At 37.6% G+C, this 27496-nt stretch overlaps 1 protein-coding gene across 1 annotated transcript; it reads right to left on the bottom strand.

Annotated features, from left to right (window-relative positions):
• Positions 1–1727: 1727 nt before the first annotated feature.
• On the bottom strand, positions 1728–15849 carry LOC105394436 (cytochrome P450 4V2). Its single transcript, XM_048630453.1, has 10 exons — positions 15414–15849; positions 9451–9540; positions 7062–7172; positions 6680–6865; positions 6184–6383; positions 5959–6004; positions 5623–5812; positions 5080–5231; positions 4516–4695; positions 1728–2452 (listed from the first exon to the last, which is right to left on the bottom strand). Exons 1-10 carry the CDS (start codon positions 15580–15582, stop codon positions 2301–2303), a joined length of 1476 nt encoding a protein of 491 aa, XP_048486410.1. The 5' UTR covers positions 15583–15849; the 3' UTR covers positions 1728–2300.
• Between the last annotated feature and the right edge of the window lie 11647 nt (positions 15850–27496).

The raw sequence follows: 27496 nt of genomic DNA, 5'->3' as shown, positions 1-27496 counted from the left end.
ATAAAACCAAACGATGTATTTAGCACCTGAAATATTCATTGAAATAACTTTTATTAGTTACAAGAATAGACTGCATGATTTTCCCTTGAAAGAAATAATTTAAAATACTCAGCATTATTAAAGACAAAAGTATAAACAATTCAAAGAAAAATGCACCTTATTGCACTGCCGTGTAAAAATTAATGTCTCCATCTGGAAGCGACATTTATAATTAAATTTAAATATAAACAATGTGTGATAATTTTTAATTATTTTTCCGATGCCAATAAACAATAAAGTAGGCTATTTATGTTGCTATTTATGTTTTATCTGTTGAATATTTCAGGCTTAGGCCTACTTACGTATAATAGCTGAGATAGCTGAGATTTTACGGTGATGGTTTTTTAAAGATAAATGTGCATAATTAGATAGGTATATTTAAGTAGGTATATCCAGGGTGTGTGTGTCTCTAGGATATAAAACAATTAAAAGCAAAAGTTTTGCATCGCGTTCACTCACATCGCTAAGCCTAAAGAGCGAGCACGACGAAGAACTCTTGTCACGTCTTAATTGCGCCCCGTGCTAGTCCTTCAGAGCAAAGCATTTTAAAAGAAGTTGTAGGTAGAAAACAAAAAAAACACTTATGTTGGTATTAACCATAATAATTAGTTCATAATATAATTTCATTAAAAACTATATTTATTTACATCACATAATGTCAATAAAGAAAGGATTGTGAAAATTGCTTAACTCTAAAAGTGGTACATTAATTTACTTAAATCTAAATCTACACACTACTGATTCTTATTACATATTTCTTATCAACTATCATTATCATACAGATTGCACCTTAAACTAAAATACCCAAAAGGCTCTGGTTTTATAAAATAAGCTATACAGGGCGCGACCCGTTCCTGTTATTAGAAAACTTAAATTATCACGAAAAACATTTTGTTTTGTCGTTCTTTGAAAAAAGCTTTGATAAATCTTGTAACATTACGTGCCTAAGGGCCAGTTTTTTGATCCCTAGTTAACTCAACCATTGGTCAAAAATGGCTACCTTTAGTTAAAAACCAACAAAGTATGCAACTGTCATGTTTGACAAGTGACTTGACTAATGGTTAAATTTGACCACGGATCAAAAAACTCGGCCTAAGTTCAAAATTAAATACACTCACGACTCAATGACAATACAACACGTGGCAATAGCAACGAATTACTTCTAACCCGAAAATAACAATATTGAAGCACAATTATTTTAACAGCGCATCAGAATAATACCAACTAAAATCGATCAAATTTAATTTAATGTTTAAAAAAATGGGGTCGTTTGGTGTCGAAATTCTGTAAGTGTAACTTTATCATTGCTCGTGTAGTTGCTCAATTGACATAGTGCTCCTAACGACACAGAAACGTAACCTATCTCAGTTCAATAGAGATACTATGCCCGGCAACAGGCTTCAGTACGAAGCCGAACTTGCAGACCAGCTTAGTGTGGTCGGCGCGGATGCGGTAGCGCCGCAGCAGGTGGACCAGGGTTGTCTTCATTGACATCATGGCGTAGGTTTTACCTGGGCCTGGGTGAGTATTACCATAATGTCAACTTTTTGCAAATAATAATAATAATACCGTGACTGATTTTTCGGTCGTTATAACTAGTTATTAGTTTTTTGAAAAGCATGTACAGTTAGTTGTACACAGTCTACGTTTTGAAGCGCTCGCTTTTGGGTAAAGAGCGGTCTATCGAAGGCATACTCGTACGCATGAAAACGCGATTTTCTGACCAAGGTCCTTGGATATGAAGGATATACAGCGGCAGCGTGTTGCAAAAAAGGGTATAAAACTTGTAGAACAAATTTTGTTCAAAATGACCCCCTGAGTCACCCTTTTAGCAACACCCTGTAGAACCCTAACCTATCTCAGTTCAATAGAGATGCTGCGGCCGGCAACAGGTTTCAGTACGAAGCCGAACTTGCAGACCAGCTGGTGGACAAGGGTTGTCTTCATAGACATCATGGCGTAGGTTTTACCTGAGCGCAATAGTTCCTATACAGGGTGTTGAAAAAAACTCCATAGCTAAAAGTCACGTGAGCTACAAAGTTTCTATGGATAATAAATATTTTTTGTCGCGATTTTGACATTCTGATTTCATTTCTGGGCTTAGATACACATAAGATGCTGCACACGTAGTACTTATACCCTTTATACTTTATGCAACACCCTTTATAAGTTAATGGGTATATCGGTCTATCGAAGGCGTACACATGCAAGAGTTTCTGACCAATGGCTTTGGATATGAAGGATATACATAGAACCCTAACCTATCTCAGTTCAATAGAGATGCTGTGGCCGGCAACAGGTTTCAGTACGAAGCCGAACTTGCAGACCAGCTTGGTGTGGTCAGCCCGGATGCGGTACCGCCGCAGCAGGTGGACCAGGGTTGTCTTCATCGACATCATGGCGTAGGTTTTACCTGGGGACAAAGACGTTTTTTTTAATAAAAAACCGGCCAAGTGCGAGTCGGGCTCGCGCACAAAGGGTTCCGTAGTAAGCACAATAACTTAACCAAAATTACAGTTAAATCAACCTATCTCAAAAACTATAAGAGATACTTTGATCAAACCAAAAATCGTTGAAAGAGTTAATTAGCATGCATCACCTCTATTTTTTTTAGAATTTTATACCCCGTAGTTATAAAAATAGAGGGGGGGGGGACATACTTTTTACGACTTTGAGAGCTGATATCTCAAAAACCGTTCACTTTAAGAAAAATGTTTTTTAGAAAACTTTATATCATTTTAAAAGACCTTTCCATTGATACCCCACACGGGTATGTACATCGAAAAAAAAAATTTCATCCCTCAGTTACATGTATGGGGGGCCCCACCCCCAATTCTTTTTTTTACTATTTAGTGTCATATTTTTGTAGCGGTTCATACAACACATATTCCCATCAAATTTCATCACTGTAGTACTTATAGTTTCCGAGTAAATCGGCTGTGACAGACGGACAGACGGACAGACGGACAGACGGACATGACGAAACTATAAGGGTTCCGTTTTTGCCATTTTGGCTACGGAACCCTAAAAAAGCGTTTTTTTTTCACCAGTCCTCCAACCCGCACTAGGCCAGCGTGGTGGACTACATAGGCCTAAAACCCTTCCTTCATTCGAAGGAGAACCGTGCCCCAGCAGTGGGGACGTGATGGGTTGATGATGATGTTTTTTTTGGGTGATTAGGAATAAAGTTGTCCAAACCAGTAGTCCAAATGAGCCAGCGGCTCATCCACAGTCGATTGGCTCATCCTATGAACTGTGATACCACAATAATGATGATAATTAAATTAACAAAAATATTAATCCGTAATAGTAGACCAGGTACCTATTTAGACTGGCCAAGAAAAACCCGCCATCACCATCAGCATGTCGATCGGATACATTGACCTGCTTTTCACTGAAGTCCACGGATAAAATTCAACCCTGTATTATTTTAAGATTTTAGTATTGTGAGGTATGCCAGTAATCTCGGGTTAAAACTCTGGAGTGTAAGTACTGTGGCGAAATGGCACCAATGGCACGTCATAAACAAGGTTTTCCAATTTCCGTGCTACACATACCCACCCGGGTTATGCATGTTGACATTTTGTAAATTATATGCCATTTCTCGTCTTAACACGGTTGAGTTATGGCAGGTTATGGAGGGCGTAGAGTTATATAGACAACGCTAACTTTGCAACAGGTATGAGAGATGATTTTTACTTTAATAGCATTTGTTAGCCATAGTTTGCTCAGTCATGCGTGACACTCATTTGAGGCATGATTCTACGTTTAACAACTAAATCTACACTTCTATCTAACTCTGTCCCGGTAATATGTCATATTTATCGACGTAGATAGGTATAAACATGCCATGCAACCCGTTCTGGTAGAGATGCTGAATATTCTTGTATAGCGATTCGCGTTTTAACTTTATCTACGTCGATAAAGAAGCCATGCAACTCGGTCTCGTAGCGACACATCACTATAACGCACCTATGCAAGATCGTTTCCCAATGCTGAAGGCGGCGAAGGCGTTGGGGTTCTCTGGCAGCGCGGCGGGGTCCAGCCAGCGCGCGGGCCGGTAGTCGCCGGCCGCCGCGCCCCACGCCGCGCCGCGCTGCATGCCCCAGATGGAGAGGACTATTGTGGAGCCTTTCGGTAGGTTTAGGTGTACTTACTTACTGCATTACAAGTAGCTTACCTGTCCCGGCGCCTAGGTAACCAGATGCCGCTGCACGGGATCGTTATCGATGTAGATAAACGTTACTATATCGCGATTCGCTCTGAAAATGGCGCTGGGCTTTGTTGGTTAAGACACGAGTTTATCGACATCGATAACAAACCCGTGAAGCGCCCGCAGGATAATTTTTTTATCGTCATATACATATAGCGATATGCTTTATAGCGATTCGCGTTAAACACAGCTTTTTATCTACGTCGATAAAGAATCCATGCAACCCTGTCTGGTAGCGTTTTTAAACCCTAACTATAACGTACCTATACAAGACCGCTTCCCGATGCTGAAGGCGGCGAAGGCGTTGGGGTTCTCTGGCAGCGCGGCGGGGTCCAGCCAGCGCGCGGGCCGGTAGTCGCCGGCCGCCGCGCCCCACGCCGCGCCGCGCTGCATGCCCCAGATGGAGAGGACTATTGTGGACCCCTTCGGTAGATTTAGGTTCTCTGGGGACAATTGTACAGTTGGTTTAAGTCTAAAAAAGGTTTGATAAAAGGGAAGCCGATAGCAATCGTTTTGTATGGCTATGGAGTCTATGTGGACTCTTCACCAGAGCTATACTGGGTATGAAGGTGATGATGACAAAAACTTAGACCACATAATATCTACTCGTCTTACTGTAAAACTTTCTGGAAGAAGAAAAACGCAAATAGTAGTCTTTCGATCTCCTATACAAAGTTATACCTAGATACCTATTGTGGTTTGTTTTATCGGGGATAGTAAATAATAATGTTTTGCGACGGTTTGTCTTTAGGATGTTCAGTTTGACAGTAGATTATTCGTTCGTTACGATTAAATAAGTATCTCAGTGAATAAAAACAAGAACTTACCAACATTAACATCAGTGTCCACTTCTCTGGCCACTAAAGGCACTGTGGGGTACAGTCTCAAAGACTCCTTGATGACAGCCTCCAAGTAGATGAGCTTCGGTAAGTCCTCTTTCTGGACATCTCGGTCGGAGTCGCCGAATACCTCTTTGATTCTGGTGAGAAGATATATTGTGATGAGACTGGGGATTAATTGAGGCTTTGATATTTTATAGTGCGCTACATAAAATAGAAGGTAATTAGGTATAGAGGATACATTTGTATGATTGTATTAAACTCTATTATAAAACAAAGACTAAAGATAGTTCTGATTGCCAGGGTTTAAAGTACTGATATTCATGTAATCTTGACTATTATAGCTCGCCTTTAAATTGGCTACTTGCAAGGCCATTGTCGACGATTAAAGTCGTATGACTATTTCTCAATGAATCCTAACACAACATGAAGCTGACACGGCAAAGTGCAATTTCGGGAAAAAAATATATTTCCAAGGCTACCTTCCTTGTGTATCCATTCAACTCAAAGGTAAATAACACCAATACTAACTCTTCATAAGCCCTCTCCTGTGCTTCAGGGTGAGATCCTAGCAATATCAGAGTATACAGGAGCGCCGTGGAGGAGGTGTCGTGGCCGGCCGCTATGATGGTGTCCACCTCCTCTCTGATCTCCTGGTCGGAGAGATTGCCGCTCTTGCCCTGCTCCAACAGGATCTCCAGGAAGGCTTTGAACTTTGTGTCTGGAAGCGGTGGAGATGTTAGTGTGGATGCCCGCTAGATGGCACTTCTGAATTTAACGTTTAGTGCCTTCATAATGGTTAATAACAGGACGGAAAATCGTTGTTTTTTTAAAATAATGGTGATTATTATAATTTTTTTAAAATACCTGATACATCAGCATCGTTGGTCTGGTCCTTGCGTTTGTTAAGGACCTGAAATTAAGGTATAAAAGTCAGAGTTCTCTTTTGTTAAAACGTAGATATTCTGTACATATAAGCACATTTTATTTCACAACAGTATAGAGTGATGATTCTGTGTAAATTCATCGTAAGGATAAATATTACAGTTTCTTACAGTTACAGTTAATGTAGATTTATAATAACAAACTTACCTTCGTCGACAAAGACTTCAGCACAGCTACATTCTTCATCTCGCTATCTTTAGTCGGGCTCCACTTGTAGACAAACTCCAGATGTAGCCATATCGTCATGATGCGGTGCACTACGTTGTCCAAGAAGTTTTCCATGGCATCGCTGTATTTCTCGTTGATCAAAGATTCGTCTTCAGTGTCAGGTAGGCCTAGAGCTGTCTCTGTAAAAATATTTAACATTGTAGTATACAGGTGGAAAAAAATATGTAGACAATCATAGAGACCTGAATTAATTTGTAGCGATATATGTATTGTTATCTATTTATTAACCGATAGATACGTCGTAGTGTAGCTGTAATGATAGTCTATTCATCGGAACTTCAGTATGAACAAGATAAAAGAGGCGCTATAGTACCTAAAGGTGTAGGTAAAATCGATATATTCATAGCAAAGTTTTATAAACGTCCCCTATCTCTATCAACTCTACATTCAAACACAAAAATAACCAAACACTCACGGCAAATAGTCTCCAGAGCATTGACAGACAAGTAGGGCCAGTGCTCGAACTCTCCCTTGCCCACCTGAGGGCTCAGGGCCTTCACCAGCATCGAGGACTGGTGGTTGAAGATGTCCAGGAACCCGTTGAGGATGTGCTGGTTGAAGGCCGGCATGAGTAGCTTGCGGTGCCGCTTCCAGGTCGGACCTGGGGGGAGATAAATGGTGTTTAGTACAAACCAACACTCAATCTAGTGTTACCGACAGAGTCGCTGTTCAGGATGTCATACAAATTGCTATCGAATTACGCTATCCACTTCAGTCGACAGCACTCGTGATCGCGTCACTGCTCTTAGCTAAATTCAGTATGAAATGAAGGTCATAATTATGATATCATATCTTACCACTCCCAGTAATGAGCCCCTCCCCCAGCCACGAGGATCCGAAGTTGTACACGTAGAACTTGTCCAGAGACGCGTTCATCAGCGGCAGCGCCAGCTCCGGGTCAGTCACCACTGGAAACGAGTTGTACTTGTACAGCGAAACCAATATTGATGACCCATCATGATACTGCAGTAGATTATTATTGAGGTCTTTTTTTAATCTCAGATACTAAATATTCAGATTCTGAACGGTTCATCAACAGTCGATTGTCCCGCTAGGCCGCTAGTGACGTATCTATTGGCAGGAAAATCGACGGTTGATGAGCCGTTCAGAATATTTCAATTTAGTATCTGAGATTAAAAAACAGACTTTAGATTGTGCACGAAAAGGCCTTCCCATTGTAAAGCTAGAAGTAACATTCCTGTAAAAATAAGCATCCACCTATAAGTATCGTATGTATCGCATCAAACGGACTGTTATAAATGTATGCAGAAACTGCGTAGAATACCGATGAAGTGTCGACTCATGTGAATCTCTCTTTCATGCCCCGCGTGTCCCTACACCTGTACGCGGGAAGAGCTCATGACCGCTACCAGCGGTGCAGTATCAGTGGCCCAGTTCTGGGCATGTATTATTTAGCGACTTTGTTGGTTTGTCGTCGACACGATTAGAAGAAGATGTGAATTTCTATACTAATAATACTGAATGCGATGCATAGGATGCCGAAAGGTGGTCGCTTAGTCGGTGGATCACTCTAATGACGATCATAATCATGAAAGCCATTGACTTCCTTGTACTTCGGTATTGTGAATTGGTCCCGTGTGCTGATGTAACTTTAAATGGCGGTTGTGGATAATTTGAGTGACGAACTTCCGTGTTCAGGGTTAGTACGTAAAGACAGGGGCCATAATTATAGTCATCTCACCCTACAGACTACGACGCGACTGTATGAGAAAGGTATAAGTGGGTAAGAGGACCACCATTGGGTCATGCTTCTTATGCTGGTATTATTATATAGGGTTTATTGACCTAGCGACGAGAGGTTAACTATTAAAATTGCATCCTGGAAGTTATATACAAAAAAAAAATCATTTTCCATAGAAACTTTGTTGGTCACGTGACTTTTACTATAGAAAAAAAAATCGCGAATTTCCAAATTCTGATTCAGTTTCGGGCTTAGATATAACATGCTGCACATGTAGGTTTCGCCTTAGTATACCAATTTTGCAACACCCTGTAGATGAAAAGACAATGCAACTCTGTAATAATGGGTTGATGATATCCACGGATTTACTAAACTGAACTTATCTTCGTAAAATATAGAATAAGTACAGTGTTATTATGCTAATATTCAATTTACTATCACTTCACGATCTAAATATTACTATTATAAGTAAATTGTTTTTTTATAGTTCTTAACCAGTATTCCCCTTGTTGAAATTACTTAGTGCATGTCTATTTGAGTGTACCCATGTGTTTGTTCCAATAAGATTGTAAGAAAAAGGTTTTATAAGAAAATAGCTGTTCCCGCGCGCTTCGCTTCGCCTTAAAAAGTTTTCCTGTGGGAATTCCGGGATAAAAAGTAGCCTATGTTCTTTCCCAGGGTCTAGACCGTATGTATACCAAATTTCATTCAAATCCGTTCAGTAGTTTTGGCGTGAAAGAGTAACAGACAGACAGACAGACAGACAGACAGACACAGTTACTTTCGCATTTATAATATTAGTAAGGATTAGTAAGGATTAGTAAGGATAAGGGTATAGCTACTTGATACGAAATATTGTGAACTTTGAAAGAAAGAAACAAAGAGGGTGTAGTAACCCAAAAGGAGGTAATTAGAGGGAAATTCCAAACAATATTAATAAAATTGTGAGACAACTTTAAAAAACTGTGAAAACTTGGCTTTCCGAAACGAATTTCCAAAATTGGTAGAGCAACGCTCGCTATTCAGAAATATGAGATTAAGATAACCCCATAAAAAAAAATTATTATGTAAGTAGGCCGTACCTCAGCAATTAAAAATTTAAATGTATGTTTTGCATAATATGAGCTGATCATAAATGAAAGAGTCCGGTAAAACAAGAATTTTGATAATTGCCGCATATTAAAAATCAAGTTTAAAAAATCCTTATCTGATAAAAAAATTACTGGTTTTTTGGTTATAAAAATGGCCTTGAGATAGGTCATCCTAGGTAGTTTACCTGGTACTGACGTTATTGCTATTATCGATAATAATAAGTACCTACATTACGTAATATTACGACGAAGTTGTTTTTGGTACTATCGGGGAATTGTATGACTTGCTAAGCACGATATCGTTTTAAAATCGTGTACCTATGCATAGATTTGAACCAATCCCCAATAGTACCATCTAATATTTTCAAAGTGATAAGTAACTTAGATACTTACGTATACAAGGAGTAGGGCCTAAGTATAATTTTGATAATCCGCCATTCTTATTCGTTATTAGACTTATCTCCTTCAAGTATTCCCAAATCTCTGCAACAAAGAAAATAATAAATTAGCACAAAGAAGGTAACAATTGAAATTAGCTTCTCAAACGATAATGTTAGATTATTAACACCCGTGTTACATTGTAAATGCCTAGATTTGTCAAAATCCAACAACTTATCCCTTCTTATGAACTAACAGAGTATGGTGAAACTGTGGCTTAGTTGTATAAAAGGTAGGTACTTGGGTAAAATGTAGAATAGATGTAAAAAATAATTAATTACCGTACCGAACCCTGTAAACGAAACGAAAATTGTAACGAAACTGAGAATAGTTACCAGACTTTGGTTAGGTACACCAAACTGATGTTAGTTTCGTAACACTTCCTTGCTCAGTTCCGTTACAATTTCAGGTTTTGTTACGGTTGATCTATTCTGCATTTCTCCCACTTAAGTAGGTATTATACATATATATTATGTATGCACATATTGCTTCTAGTCTATCACGTAAAATATATCAGATACCCAACTATGTTAGGGAGTCACTATAAATGCTTGCTATGAAACTGCATACAATCTCATAAGTAGGCATCATTAGTTGAGTGTATGTAAAGGCAAGGTTTTCCATAAAAATATTGTAAGTCATGTAATAACAATAACCAATAGAACAAAACACAACATTTACGACAATAATGTTGGGGAGGACGGTGATTTATGAAAATTCTATGACTTTGGTAAATGGCTGTAGGAAATACCTTACAATGATCATTATTTTTTTCAATACATTGTTGGTTAAAGGTAAGCTTCCAGGAACTGTTCTTTTTTGATGTTGGTGCGGTGACAAAGTAATCTGAAGAAATATGGCACCAACTTCAAAAAAGAACAGTTCCTGCTTAGGTATATTTGTACTGTCACATACAAGTAGAATTTGTGTAAACCTTAAATTATTTCTTACATTTTAGTGGTTTTTTGAAGTCGGTTTTTTAATTTTTTAAATTATTAAGTATTTTATTTTATAGTTTTTAGTTTATTGGCCATAGTTTTCAATCAAAAGTAAGGTGCAAATGATACCAAAAAGTCCTACTAATCAATACGAATCATTCAAGCCTAAACACGAAGTAGTTGCTATATACCGTTGAGGAGTTCCCCTGACTGCCTTCCGTTTCCATCATCAGATCAGCTCAAGGTCACCATCATATTTTTTTGTTTATTTATAAGAACTATATTTACGTTCTTAATTTCATTAGAATCAGTTAATATGTGCCCAAAATGGAAATTCATACCCTGTTTTTACCCCTTGGGGGTGAGATAAAATTCTGAAAAAAAATCGGACCACCTGGGAGCTTAAGGGTCTGCAATAGGGAATCGAGGGTTGGCATTGTCATAGAATTATGTAGTAAATGATGCTCTACAGCCTTGAAAAAAATCACACAGGTAGTTGAAGAGTCTAGCTAGGTGCTGAATCATTCGAATTTAAGTAAATGATTATGGATAACTGTAAATTAATTTCAGAATATCAAGAAAAACCAGTCAATCACACTCCCGTATTGTAACAACTGTGTCGTAATTATAAAGAATTTTAATATGATTTTTATCATATTATAAAGTTAAAGGCTTGGACTAGGCGCTAAATACCTTGTTTTTTAATAAACACACACTTATTTTGTGTAAATTAATCCCAAACTTGAGCAATTTTTTTCCCTCAAATCTTCATACAAATATCTATGGCGGCTTTCTGTGTTATAAAATCATAAACACAAGTGACGTTTGACTCAGTTGGCCGCTGGCCTCCAAAGAAGGGTCACGTCGGTTTAGGCAGCACTGACAGCTCGCGATCTTATCGTGTACAGATACAAAATCACTGCACATTGGTTGTCATTGCACTTTTTCAACTTTTATGACACCAACATAATTTGATTTGAAATTGAGGAAGCATAATTCTTCCAGTATATTCAATACATTAAATTAAATTAGATAGTGTGCAATATTCTCGTGATATTACAGTCTCGTAAAGGTCTGATGAGGAGCAGGAATATAGCGAATGGATCTAAGTGATGACAATACGCACGAACATTAGGTTAGGGATCAAAAATACAGTCTCTTGGTGCTGGTTGAGGTATGGTCTCGTGAGGATCTGATGAGGGCAGTAACACGGTGGTGGCTCAATTTTATTTCAAAGATGTTAATAGCTAAAAGCATCGAGTTTGGGCTATTAAGTATGTTTTTCAGAGAGAGAGAAAGAGATTTTGTTTTTCCTCTGGATGTGTTAGGTTTGCTGGGTTTACTAAGTTCATTCTGTTAATGGCATCAAGTTGTTATGTGTTCATAAGTAATAATTATTTATTAACAAAATGCTGTTGATTCTCCACGAAAATGTAAAAATAAAAATAAAATAAATAAAAATAAATTCGTAACGTAAAATTGTCAATGACGGAATTTCTTCTATAGACAGTAGCCACAAAAAAAACAAACGATAGATGGCGTGTTTTGAAGATAAAGATACATTTTTTCGACACATAGACAGCAACAACAAAAAAAATACAGATTTAAAGAAAAGAAACACATACTTATACAAAACAACAAAGAAAAAAAAAGGATACACATCAAAATAACTGGAAAAAATATAAGCCCCAATTTACTTGTGTGGGGTGGGACAGGGAGTACCATAATATTTTTTTTGGGGTACTCCCCATCTATGCGAAATATAAGCTTGATATCTTTACCCGTTTCTGAGAAAAAGGGCGGTGACAGACAGTCAGTCAGACAGACGGACAACAAAGAGATCCTATAACGGTTGCTTTTTTTCTTTTGACGTTCGAAACCCTAAAAATAAGTAAAAATATTATGCTGCCAAAAAATGTACTTACAGGTATTGAAAAAGCGGTATATAAACAAATTATACCAGCAGAGGGTTCACCATTTAGCTGAATGTTACTTAGAAAACGGCCTTGAGTGGCGGTCAAGTTGGTCCCCGCCTGCTATACTTTCCATTAACATTGGGACTCGTTTTCATGTTTTTAGCGTACAGTCAGGTTTTTATTTTTTTATAATTGTATTTTTTGATTTGTAACTTTTTAGTTGTTTTTATTTTATGAAATTTTACGTCGGTAGGTAGTTCATGATCATTTTTTATTTAAATAATTTTGGTGTTGTTATTTAAATACCTTCAATATGCATATTTTTGTAATGTGAAAATCAAGTCCTTTCATTTGATACCTTACACGGCGAAGTTGAATTATTATTTTTTCGATCATCACGTTATGTCCTCAAGAGGGCGCTATGTACATTTTAATGGAACGTCACATAGCCTATAGCCATCGCGCCATCAATACGCTTCTAACAATACCTCATACATCAAAATCTATCAAGCCGTTTAGGCTACAGGAGGGAACAAAGAAACAGACATACATACATATATACATACATACAATCAAAAAACATTACCCTCCTCCTTCGGCAGTCGGGTAAAAAGGAGTAAGACAGGGGGTCATTCTGAACTTTTGCTCTACGAGTTTTGGAAATTAACAAAAAAAACCTTTTTCATAGAAACTTTGTTGGACATGTGACTTTTTACCATGGAAAACGAATATTTTTTTTCGCGAATTTGCAAATCTCGTAGAACAAAAGTTGTTCAGAATGACCCCTTGAGTCATCCCCTTTTGGCTTAGTATAGCCCTTTTGCGACACTATGTATTTACTTTGCTTTGTCGTCGGGGTTCAGTTGGCTGGAGGATGCCCGAAACTTATTATCTACACTTTAATACTTTTAGTTACCTTTCTACAAGTAAATACCACATTTGTTTGAGAAAGCTAATCGGGTTCCGAGTATAGAGTAAAGTGGCACCCCTATTAATTTCTACTCTTTCCTGGTGCCTACCAGTGTAAGTAAGAATTATACTTACTTACCCTAAAATCACCCAAAATGTACTTGAACATAATTGTCAATAAAGTTGGCGAGTAAAAGTTTATCGACCCACTGTGCAAACTTACATGTGTGCGTGTCACTGCGTGTGCTGTGTGAAGAACATTGAAAACCCAAAATTGGCGCGGCACGTCACCCTGTACGGGCCCTTAACCCAATCAAAATCGGTTCATAAACGGCGGAGTAATCGGTGAACATACATAAAAAAAAAACAAAAAAATATCCCGACGAATTGAGAACCTCCTCCTTTTTTTGAAGTCGGTCAAAAATTCTATGACTTTGGTAAATGGCTGTAGGAAATAGGTACCTTACAATGATCATTATTTTTTTCAATACATTGTTGGTTAAAGGTAAGCTTCCACTTATCGATATTGTACCAAAAGGATTGTCATAAATGTATGCTGTCGGCAATGGGGACGCACTTGTGTGAAATTCTACAGGATGTTGCAAAAAGGGTATACTAAGCCGAAACCTACATGTGCAGCATGCTATATCTAAGCCCGAAACTGAATTCAGAATTTAAAAATTCGCGAAAAAAAAATCATTTTCCATAGAAACTTTGTTGGTCACGTGACTTTTTACTATTTTTTTTTTTATTATTTTTTTTTTTCGCGAATTTTCAAATTCTGATTTCAGTTTCGGGCTTAGATATAACATGCTGCACACGTACGCTTCGGCTTAGTATACCAATTTTGCAACACCCTGTATACAGAGAATACTGAATGCGATGCGTCCGTTGCGTACGATGCCACAGGTGGACGCTTGCCTTAAGGGTTAAAGTATTCAGTTGCAGTTTTTCAGAAGTATGAATAGACATTATTATCTATTATAATCTTTATGATGTCAGATTTTCGTGTAAATAATCAAAGGGATACTTCTTAAAAAGTTGTAAAATAAAAGTTGTTCAGAATTACCGTTTCAGTCACTTATTTTTGAGTTAAAATACCATTTTAACTCAAGCCTATTATAATCCTAACTTCCTAACTAATATTATAAATGTGAATGTAACTGTGTCTGCCTGTCTGTCTGTCTGTCTGTCTGTTACTCTTTCACGCCAAAACTACTCAACGGATTTGAATGAAATTTGGTATGCATATGGTCTAGACCCTGATAAAGAACATAGGCTACTTTTTATCCCGGCATTCCCACGGGAAAACTTTTTAAGGCGAAGCGAAGCTCGCGGGAACAGCTAGTATTATATATAGTTGTATATATAGGCAGAATTTGTCATAAGTACGAAAAAAAAATTCTGGAATAAAACCACCCTTGTTGAGTTATGGTGAGACCGACATCGTTTTTTTTAAATCATTACACCGTTACGTTTTATTAGAATGTGATTTTTAAAAAAATATGAATATAAATTTATTCAAAATATTGTAGTATTTATGCATGTATGCAGGATTTTGGACGGTACCTACGATCATTTAAATATATCAAGTTTGTTGAGTTGATTTTGGAAAAAATAAGAGTAAAATTTATATGTAAGTATATACTTTGTTATTATTAGGGCCTGTTTCACAATGTCAGGATGACTACGGCTAACTACCTGTGATGAAAGACATGCTGTCTGTGTAGTTATGATTTAGACAGTGATAGCATTTCATTTATTCCACAGGTATTAGGTACACAGGTATTGTGAAACAGGCCGTACCTAGGTACAGTTACCTAACAAAAAGACCTACCTCCAGCGCAACCTTTTTGACCCTGATCCTGACTTATAGGTAGACGGAAGACAGATAAAACAACCAATATTATGGCAAATTTAGACATACAATTAATTGTATGTCTCAATTGAATCAAATTCCAATCAAAATTCCAACTTAAGTTCCCTTTATTATGTCACCTATCAATCACCCATAAGTGCCTTAGTTATAGTGTTTGCGCTGAGGGGTGAGTAAGTACATATTCTTTTGCAGAATAGAGACTGCACGTGCATTATAAATTATAACCTATCTATGCTGAAATTAAACAAAACGAAAGTAGAATAAAAATGCACTCACGAGTTTGGTCTCCGCGCAGTTTGTGAGCGTGTCCAATCACAGGCAGGACTTCAGGTAATGTCGGCACATGCGCAGTGCGATGCACCAATAGCATGCGTTCCCAGGCCCATACCGCACCGACCGCACACACGATTATCAAAAGCACCAATAACAGCAATATTCCCAACATTGCGGCAGGTTGCAAAAAAGAAAAATTCAAATCGAATTAGAATTTTGAAAAAATATTTTTTCTTCTTTAATATTAAATTTGATTTTATAAATCTGTTTGATGATTTTGTTTGAATTTAGAATGAGTTTTTTGCTATTTATTTTTCATTAAATAACAAAAGAACGTTCCATGCGTTCAAGGCGTTGTGAAATGAAACAAAGTTTTTGACTTTCAACTCTTTTATACACCTCTATGAAGACCCGTGGCGATTAAATGAGAAAAATACTCCTTTGCGAGTTTTTTTTCTACAAAACTGACCGCCGCATATCAAGCTGCCAATGGGAAGTGGTATCGAGCTGGTTTGTGACAAATCCGTGACGTAGAATGAATTCCCAAACAGGACTGGCGTCACAGATGCCTCGTTTTCGAACTGTTTGGAGAATCTTTTTTTTTTCGTTGATATTAAGTGGTCCCGCGTCATTGTATACCAGAGGTTGGGGATTTGGATTACTTTTTTTTGTTTAGTCATTTTGTGGTTTTTATCCTCGATGTGCGTAATCGAATTTAATCATTCCTACCAACCATATAAATATAGTCTTTGATTAAACATTGTATTTTGTAAAATTTTAATTAAAAAAAAATTTAATCGTAAAAAACTTAAACTACATTAAAATATGATGTGTTCAATAAATTTTGTCTACCGTTTAACAAATATACGAGGGCATTTTTCCAGCCACTTCCGACTACCTATCTCTGAAACGTGGATTTTTTGGACTGACCCCTTAGCATGAATTTTCATCGTGAACGTGACGTGAAATTACTCGATGAATTTTGTAGGGAAATTTCAGTTCTGCTACCGACCGCCAGGGGCGCTGTTCATATTTTCATACAAAATTACTCGATGAATTCTACTTCACGTTCACTATGAAAATTCATGCTAAGGGGCCTGAACTGACTTGACTGTCTCACTGCCTCACTGCAATGTGAAACGTGGTGATACGTGGAAACACCCACTTGGCCACTGCACTGTCTCGGCCGAATGGCATTTGACTGCGTCGCCACTCTACTCGGTAGATGGACAACAAGGATGTGACTGTCAGTCCTGAGGGCGTCCCACCATACTTTTACCATCATGCACTTTTATCATATTTCTCCACTTTAACACTTTTGTAAACCTGTTACGGATTCGACCCAAATAAAGCAAAAAAGCAAAGTCAGTCAGTGACTTTTTCACTTGAGGTCATTGATCAAGTATAATTATTTGGCCTCGAATCTTGACCGTGCACTTGAGTATAGTATGTAATACATACACAGGCATGTAATACATAAGTAAGTGTGCCGCTTTAAGATAAATGGCAGGTAAAGCTTTATTTTATTTAGGTACTTATTATTTTCGACGACCGTATGGCGTAGTGGTTAGTGACCCTGACTACTGAGCCGATGGTCCCGGGTTCGATTCCCGGCTGGGGCAGATATTTGTTTAAACACAGATATTTGTTCTCGGGTCTTGGATGTGCTCGTAAAATGGCAATAGGCCCGCCCCCTATTACATTGGGACTAACATAACACTCTGGCGAAAAGTGGGTGCAGCAATGCACCTCTGCCTACCCCGCAAGGGAGTACATTAGTACAAGGCGTGAGTGCGTGTTTTTTTTTTTACTTATTATTTTATTGGACATTATATGTACAAAAATAGTAATTATGCACAATCACATGGACTATTAATAACAAAAGCATTTTCTACCAGTCAACCTGCAGGTGGAACAGCCTTTACAAGAATTATAGGAATTAATTTTTACACAATAAAATTGAAACTAATCTAGGTACTTTGAATCTACTAAAGCTGAAATAAATGAAATGAATTGCATACACCGTAAACATTAATTTTGTTTAAAGGCCATGGTTTCACATAAGTTTAAATATTGGCACACACAAATAACTCCATAGTTACTCTTATCTCAGATTTTGAGTTTAGGCTCTGCTATATAGAAAAGGAAGCGTCCGTAGTCGAGCGGGCCTCAGTGATCGTAACTGATCGCTGAGGTTAAGCAACAACTGACACGGTCAGCCATTGGATGGGTGACCAATTTCAAGTGGTGCTTTTCTGGACGCTTCCGTGCTTCGGACGGCACGTTAAGCCGTGGGTCCCGGTTGCTGCTTCGGCAGCAGTCGTTAAGCCTAGTCAGAGGCCTTCGGTCGGCTTGAAAACATCTGACAGTCGGGTTGCCCACTTACTCGACAACTCTCTCAGCACAAGCTTGCTTGTGTTGGGGTCCACCAACCCGCACTTGGCCAGCGTGGTGGACTAGGCCTAAACCCTTCCTTCATTGGAAGGAGACCCGTGCCCCAGCAGTGGGGACGTAATGGGTCGTGATGATGTGATGATATAAAAAATATGTATAAAACCATTTAGGCACCTACGTATAATAATAAATGATTATTCTGTTCAGTGCGGCTTGTGGAACTAATAGGTGCCAAATTTGGTTGGCAAAATAAAAGATGTTCTTCACGTAAATAAACTACATCACAAATTACTTTGTTTACTCGTATTTCTAGTAGAAGCATAGGATTAAAAACTATAGAACTAGTTTTTTTTATACAAATAATATACTTGTACACCTAAAGCGCAATTAAATTAGGTACTCGAGTTAATTTTTATGGTTCTATACCTCGTACTTAAAAACGGACCCCAGTCACATATATTCCGTCCGCCCGTCCATTCCTCAAAAACTTGCAAGTACTTATATTTTTGTACGATCAAAAATTATATATGAATTTTTCAATTGACTCTTTAAACTCAATAGAGAGATTTGATTTCTATTTTTTTTTTTTTTTTTTTTTAAGAAATTGTTATCACTCCACAGACTTTATGTCCGTGCCTTTTGAAGAGTGGTAATTTTTATGAGATAGTTTTTAATTCTTTTATCTACTTTCTACTCGGTAAGGAAGTTTCATTTATATATAGGTATATATATTCTATCTTTTATATATATATTGTTCTTTTTTTTTTTTTCTTTTTCTTTTTTCCCTTTTTTTTTTTCCACTGCTGGGGGAAAATCCACATGGACACCTGGGAAGAGGACCCAGGTAGTGTCGGGCGTTAACCGACTAAAAACCCCCAGCCGTGTATCTCATTATACAAGATTTTTTTTTTTTTTTTTTTTCTTTTTTTTTTCCTTTTTTTTTAAATTAATGGTTTTCAGAGTCACACTTACATTAGTAATGGCAACAAACTTAACAAGGACAGGGCCAATGCCAGCTGTCTTCGGAGAACTTAGTAGACACCTGGCAATGGCTCGGCCCCTCAGTCGTTATAGGTCATGTTTTGCCTGATGTTAGTGTGTGACTCTGTTCTTAAAGATAACTTATTTTAATTGTTAGTTATGATATAATAATCAATAGGTTAGTTATATAAATTATTTTCCCAATTTGACCTATATTTTGCGCTCTTAACCAAAATTATATTTTATGATTTATTCCGCCCCGTTTTGCCTTCTTAACATTTCCCCAGAAAGTGCAATGACCTCTTCGTCTCGATTCTTAACTGCCATTTTTAGATTGTACTCGAGGATGCGTTTCTTTGGCGCTGTTATTGCCGTTTTAGCGAGGTTGCCGATAGCGTCCTCGGTGTCATCCGCATAGTAGGTGCAGGCGGTGGTGTGCCTCGACAGCGCCACTACTGCGTGAGGTATGCTATCGTGCAACTTTATTTTATCTTTTGTTCTTATGATAATAACGGATTCGTACGTCAATCCCTGTGCTTCGTGTATGGTTAGGACGCGTGAGCCCATTCCTTCACCATACCCTTGGCTGGTCAAGGTCTCTTTTTCTTCCTGTTTGATTTCTATTGGCATCAGATAAAGTTTTTTGTGAGAATGACTAAGTTCCTTAATGAAATAGTTCATTATTTTAAAACTCTCTGTTTGTGCTGTAACATTACGGTACTTACATTTTCTTCCCCTTTTATCTTTCCCATCCTGTGTAAACAAGTACCTACCTATAGCTTTTATTTTAACAAAATTCTTATGACTATAGCCTAAGAGACTTTTGTTATAGAATTCTTACGGGAAAACCTTTTATATAAGGAAAAAAAAATATGGTGCCAGGATGTTTTGCTTCCATAAAGTTTTTCCCGATCTTGTACTTACAATTTTTACGTGTTTAATACACCCTCTGAGTTTCATAAGAATGCAGGAAAAGGTTGACTAATTTACGACTTTTATAAAAATACAGGGTGATTCTTTCGTAGGTGCACATCCGAAAGTAAGCCATATCCGTCTGGGTCTTCCTCGACGCCGACTCCCATCACTATACTCTGTCCATCTTATTATTGATTTTCTGACATTCGAAATCCCATACATACATATTTGATGACTGCAAAGGAAAACCAACTTTACTTACCAGACATAAGAAAACGTCAAAAATACAATAATATAGTGGAAGCTCTATAGGCGCCCACTCGGTGACAACTCTGGCCCACCGGTCCGGGTGCATGCGACAGACGTGGCCTGGCCCACTTCAGCTTCGCAGTCTGTGCGCCCACATCAGTGATACGAGTCGAGGAGCGTGTAGCGTGGTATTCTGGATTCGGTCAACCCTACATACAACAAGTAGAGTACGCTCTTGTATATTTATATCTTAAAATAGACACATTTCTGCGAAAACTCTTACACAAAAAGAAATAAAGTAAAAAAAAGTGATGGTTTTGCAGTTTACTTTCTAGAACACCCTTTATACAGATAGACTCACGCACCGTCAGTATGTAAGTAGTTAGAGTCACTATTTAATTTATACAGATTTTAGATATAATTCAAGCATATATTAGTCTACGCTAGTGTTTTAATAATCCGGTTAGACGAGAAAAACTGTAAAGTTAGGCATCATTATTTGGGTTTGACTTTTTTTTGGGGAAATTCAGACAGGCTCATTTTATTACATTTCGGGTAAAAGACCGTTTATTAAACTGGTTGATGGACACGTGATGAATAAACTTAAATTGTATTGGTCTAGGTTAAGTAATTAATAAAGTTACTGCTAATTTCGTTCTGTAATAAGAGTCTAGGTATACAATACAGCCCGTAATAACCAACTTCAGGTCAAGAACCTCATTCAAGATTGGAGGGTTATTGTCTTAATCTCCCCACTTGGCAGACAGGATGGAGATATCACACAACACAAACAGCCAAGACCCGAATAGACAATATATTTATGTTTAAACAAATATCTGCCCGGGTCGAGGATCAACGCAGCGCGGCGACGCACCGCAACAATGGGGCCTCACCCTAATAATATATTCTACAGTTTTGGATATGCCTGAAAGATAGCCATATGACCATCGACAATGGTACTACAGTGCTACAAACTTATCTGTTCCGGTAAGAGTTCATGTAAATTTCTAATAATTCTTCATTCTCTAGGATGTTAAGTTCTCCCGTAATGGCAATTTACCCTTGCGGTTTAAATAAATCCATCTAATCTATATCAATATATAATGTATTATTGAGTAACGAGATATGGACCAATTTAATTCGTTCTCACCGGAACAGATAAGTTTGTGGCACTATAACACATACTATAATGCCACCGTACCACCGCATACCACGCAACAAAACACTGTCGTTTATATGCAGGTAGAGACACTAACCTACCGTAACTTTCTGTAGAACGAATAGTTAAAACTTAAACCATTGATTATTTATTGTTGTGACGTCAATCGGCCTGCCACAACCCACATGGCCTGAGCTGCAGGCAGTGGCGTCATGGGACCTGATTTTATGCGAATATTTGAAACTGGTCTTCAAAACTAGGCCTATTATTTTTTTGTGACACTCATTAATTGTGAATAATGTGCGTATAGGTACTGTTTATTTTTTTTTAAGACATTAATTTGAAGTGTGGCGTCTTGATATTTTAATGTTATATAGGTACTCGTACCTACATCAATAATTCTTATTTACATAAGTACATATTCTAACATGGATACTCACGCTCACGACTAGTAACTACATAATAAAATAAATAAAATTATGTGCAAATAATTTTTTTGAACATTATTAACTATTTTATCTTATACACCCTTATTCATACGTTTATAAGACGTTTTAGTCATTGAATTGTATTGTCCCTGTAAGTTATTATTGCGAAGGGTGTATATTTACAAGGAACAGTACCCGTATCACGAAAATTCGAGCTAACGTATAGAATCGAATGCGAGTGCGACAACTGTCAATTTTATAGGTAAAAAGTGTTCGAAAGTGCTGTCAAGTTGCCACTAGTCGCACTCGCATTCGATTCTATATTGTTCGTGATCGCCCTGCAGGTGAATACGTCAATCAAGAAGACTCCTTTGTGCACTCCAAAATTTGCTGTAACTACTCTCGACGAATACGGCTTTCTTTCCCTTTAGCCCTTCGAGTGCGCAAAAACAAGTCAAGGTAACAATTCAGTCTTATCTTAACAACTTTTGTCTAACAACGTTTTACACGGTGTAAAACCCTAATCATTATGCAGGTAGTTTTTTTAACACACTCAGTGATATATTGAAATGCGTTTTTTATGTTAAATACGGGTACGAGTTATAGGAACGAGTTTTTGAGTGGAGACCACGAACAGGCAAACGTAGCGTGGGACGCCCTCCGGCCTGCTGGATCCAAGCCTAGCCTGGGTTACTCTCACAGATGGGTTAGACAGGTGGCCGGTGGTGACTGGATGAGGAAGGCCGAGGACTGAATGTTACTAACGCTACTTGGGCTTACGTCCAGCAGTGGAAAACTAAGGGCTGATGATGATGATGATGATGATGTGGCATGGAAAGCTTCAAAAGCTATTAACTCGGGTGTCGAAATGCGCCTATACCTTATCTGTAGTAGGAGTATAGACATTTACTGTACGTCAATCAAATAAAGCTGTTAATGCTTAGGTAATAGAGGTGGCGGGTCGCTTTCGTGTATTGGCACTATGGTGGACGGTGGCCAATCGCTTTTTAACTAGGTTATACTCGTAGCGCCAGGTAGTAGTGGTGTATCAAAAATGGTAATGTTATATCGATAATTTAAAGCTTGCTAGTATTTATGTATTTTTTCACGTTATTTTTAATACTTAAGTAATTAAATGAATAATTTACAACCCATACTGTCACCAACAAAGTTTGTAATGTAAAATAATTATAGCACATAAGACTGCATAAAACGCAAAAAAAAACAAACCATAGAATTAGTAAATGAAGATTTTTAGAATATTTCATCACAGCAACAATAAAATAATATTTGATACGTTTAAATGTAAAATAGCTTTTGATTTATGAGGCGATCAAAAGTGGCTCTAAAATACTCTAAATTTTTCGTGTAATATCAGTATCACACACGGTGCGGTTCGCCAGTTCTGTTTCTTGAACTTGGCTTGAACTAGGTGTGTGAAGTTAGCAGCCTAAAGTTAGCAGCCTTTGAATAGCCGACCAAATTAAGATGGTCACTTCAGTCATTGCATACTTTATCAATTAAAACACGTAAAAAGCCCCAAAAACATTGGAATAATAATGCTAGGTATTCATATAAACACTATAATATGTTCTAAAACAAATAAATACTGAAAAATACGACGTTTACTTACTGACGCCCTTGTTGGTTAATGGATATTTTGTATGGGGGCACCGAGATGCCATAGACCTGCCAGCATCTCACCTGGTTAATTATGTGTGTTGACTCATTATAAAACATTGACAGAAGTTTCATCAACATTGAAACGGTATAGCAGGTGTCCAGGAGCCACTTTCTGACAGATTTTGGGTGAAAAATTTACAATATTTCACGAATATTCATGTTTGCAGGTGGAACCTGAAGGAAATCAGCTGCAAATGATAGTTCATATGTAAGGTATTATTAATACCTAGAAACAGTTTTCACCAATTTCAGATTAAATGACTTTTGGTGAATATTCAAGGCGAAAATCAGAAAATAAAAGTTAGTAGCCCAAGATTAACATTTTGTATGGGGGCACCAAGATGCCATAGACCTGCCAGCATCTCACCTGGTTAATTATGTGTGTTGACTCATTATAAAACACTGACAGAAGTTTCATCAACATTGAAACGGTATAGCAGGTGTCCAGGAGCCACTTTCTGACAGATTTTGGGTAAAAATTAACAATATTTCACGAATAATCAAGTTTGCAGGTGGAACCTAAAGAAAATCAGCTGCAAATAATGGTTCATATGAAAGGTATTATTAATACCTAGAAACGGTTTTCAGCAATTTCAGATTAAATGACTTTTGGTGAATATTCAAGGGGAAGATCAGAAAATAAAAGTTAGCAGCCCAAGATTACCATTTTGTATGGGGGCACCAAGATGCCATAGACCTGCCAGCATCTCACCTAGTTTTTTATGTGTGTTGACTCATTATAAAACACTGACAGAAGTTTCATCAACATTGAAACGGTATAGCAGGTGTCCAGGAGCCACTTTCTAACAGATTTTGGGTAAAACATCACAATATTTCACGAATAATCAAGTTTGCAGGTGGAACCTGAAGAAAATCAGCTGCAAATAATGGTTCATATGAAAGGTATTATTAATACCTAGAAACGGTTTTCAGCAATTTCAGATTAAATGACTTTTGGTGAATATTCAAGGGGAAGATCAGAAAATAAAAGTTAGCAGCCCAAGATTACCATTTTGTATGGGAGCACCAAGATGCCATAGACCTGGCAGCATCTCACCTGGTTTATTATGTATGTTGACTCATAATAAAACACTGACAGAAGTTTCATCAACATTGAAACGGTATGGCAGGTGTCCAGGAGCCACTTTCTAACAGATTTTGGGTAAAAATTGACAATATTTCACGAATAACCAAGTTTGCAGGTGGAACCTGAAGAAAATCAGCTGCAAATGATAGTTCATATGAAAGGTATTATTAATACCTAGAAACGGTTTTCAGCAATTTCAGATTAAATGACTTTTGGTGAATATTCAAGGGGAAGATCAGAAAATAAAAGTTAGCAGCCCAAGATTACCATTTTGTATGGGGGCACCAAGTTGCCATAGACCTGCCAGCATCTCACCTGGTTTATTATGTGTGTTGAGTCATAATAAAACACTGACAGAAGTTTCATCAACATTGAAACGGTATAGCAGGTGTCCAGGAGCCACTTTCTGACAGATTTTGGGTAAAAATTGACAATATTTCACGAATAATCAAGTTTGCAGGTGGAACCCGAAGAAAATCAGCTGCAAATGATAGTTCATATGAAAGGTATTATTAATACCTAGAAACGGTTTTCAGCAATTTCAGATTAAATGACTTTTGGTGAATATTCAAGGGGAAGATCAGAAAATAAAAGTTAGCAGCCCAAGATTACCATTTTGTATGGGGGCACCAAGATGCCATAGACCTGCCAGCATCTCACCTAGTTAATTATGTGTGTTGACTCATTATAAAACACTGACAGAAGTTTCATCAACATTGAAACGGTATAGCAGGTGTCCAGGAGCCACTTTCTGACAGATTTTGGGTAAAAATTGACAATATTTCACGAATAATCAAGTTTGCAGGTGGAACCTGAAGAAAATCAGCTGCAAATGATAGTTCATATGAAAGGTATTATTAATACCTAGAAACGGTTTTCAGAAATTTCAGATTAAATGACTTTTGGTGAATATTCAAGGGGAAGATCAGAAAATAAAAGTTAGCAGCCCAAGATTACCATTTTGTATGGGGGCACCAAGATGCCATAGACCTGCCAGCATCTCACCTAGTTAATTATGTGTGTTGACTCATTATAAAACACTGACAGAAGTTTCATCAACATTGAAACGGTGTAGCAGGTGTCCAGGAGCCACTTTCTGACAGATTTTGGGTAAAAATTGACAATATTTCACGAATAATCAAGTTTGCAGGTGGAACCTGAAGAAAATCAGCTGCAAATGATAGTTCATATGAAAGGTATTATTAATACCTAGAAACGGTTTTCAGCAATTTCAGATTAAATGACTTTTGGTGAATATTCAAGGGGAAGATCAGAAAATAAAAGTTAGCAGCCCAAGATTACCATTTTGTATGGGGGCACCAAGATGCCATAGACCTGCCAGCATCTCACCTGGTTCATTATGTGTGTTGACTCATTATAAAACACTGACAGAAGTTTCATCAACATTGAAACGGTATAGCAGGTGTCCAGGAGCCACTTTCTGACAGATTTTGGGTAAAAATTGACAATATTTCACGAATAATCAAGTTTGCAGGTGGAACCTGAAGAAAATCAGCTGCAAATGATAGTTCATATGAAAGGTATTATTAATACCTAGAAACGGTTTTCAGCAATTTCAGATTAAATGACTTTTGGTGAATATTCAAGGGGAAGATCAGAAAATAAAAGTTAGCAGCCCAAGATTACCATTTTGTATGGGAGCACCAAGATGCCATAGACCTGCCAGCATCTCACCTAGTTAATTATGTGTGTTGACTCATTATAAAACACTGACAGAAGTTTCATCAACATTGAAACGGTATAGCAGGTGTCCAGGAGCCACTTTCTGACAGATTTTGGGTAAAAATTGACAATATTTCACGAATAACCAAGTTTGCAGGTGGAACCTGAAGAAAATCAGCTGCAAATGATAGTTCATATGAAAGGTATTATTAATACCTAGAAACGGTTTTCAGCAATTTCAGATTAAATGACTTTTGGTGAATATTCAAGGGGAAGATCAGAAAATAAAAGTTAGCAGCCCAAGATTACCATTTTGTATGGGGGCACCAAGTTGCCATAGACCTGCCAGCATCATTAATACCTAGAAACGATTTTCAGCAATTTCAGATTAAATGACTTTTGGTGAATATTCAAGGGGAAGATCAGAAAATAAAAGTTAGCAGCCCAAGATTACCATTTTGTATGGGGGCACCAAGATGCCATAGACCTGCCAGCATCTCACCTAGTTAATTATGTGTGTTGACTCATTATAAAACACTGACAGAAGTTTCATCAACATTGAAACGGTATAGCAGGTGTCCAGGAGCCACTTTCTGACAGATTTTGGGTAAAAATTGACAATATTTCACGAATAATCAAGTTTGCAGGTGGAACCTGAAGAAAATCAGCTGCAAATGATAGTTCATATGAAAGGTATTATTAATACCTAGAAACGGTTTTCAGCAATTTCAGATTAAATGACTTTTGGTGAATATTCAAGGGGAAGATCAGAAAATAAAAGTTAGCAGCCCAAGATTACCATTTTGTATGGGGGCACCAAGATGCCATAGACCTGCCAGCATCTCACCTAGTTTTTTATGTGTGTTGACTCATTATAAAACACTGACAGAAGTTTCATCAACATTGAAACGGTATAGCAGGTGTCCAGGAGCCACTTTCTAACAGATTTTGGGTAAAACATCACAATATTTCACGAATAATCAAGTTTGCAGGTGGAACCTGAAGAAAATCAGCTGCAAATAATGGTTCATATGAAAGGTATTATTAATACCTAGAAACGGTTTTCAGCAATTTCAGATTAAATGACTTTTGGTGAATATTCAAGGGGAAGATCAGAAAATAAAAGTTAGCAGCCCAAGATTACCATTTTGTATGGGAGCACCAAGATGCCATAGACCTGGCAGCATCTCACCTGGTTTATTATGTATGTTGACTCATAATAAAACACTGACAGAAGTTTCATCAACATTGAAACGGTATGGCAGGTGTCCAGGAGCCACTTTCTAACAGATTTTGGGTAAAAATTGACAATATTTCACGAATAACCAAGTTTGCAGGTGGAACCTGAAGAAAATCAGCTGCAAATGATAGTTCATATGAAAGGTATTATTAATACCTAGAAACGGTTTTCAGCAATTTCAGATTAAATGACTTTTGGTGAATATTCAAGGGGAAGATCAGAAAATAAAAGTTAGCAGCCCAAGATTACCATTTTGTATGGGGGCAC

The sequence above is a fragment of the Plutella xylostella genome, chromosome 26 (assembly GCF_932276165.1).
Source record: "Plutella xylostella chromosome 26, ilPluXylo3.1, whole genome shotgun sequence".
NCBI classification, from domain to species: domain Eukaryota; kingdom Metazoa; phylum Arthropoda; class Insecta; order Lepidoptera; family Plutellidae; genus Plutella; species Plutella xylostella.
Note: the sequence above shows the minus strand (reverse complement) of the source record. Positions and strands in the feature narration are given on the sequence as shown.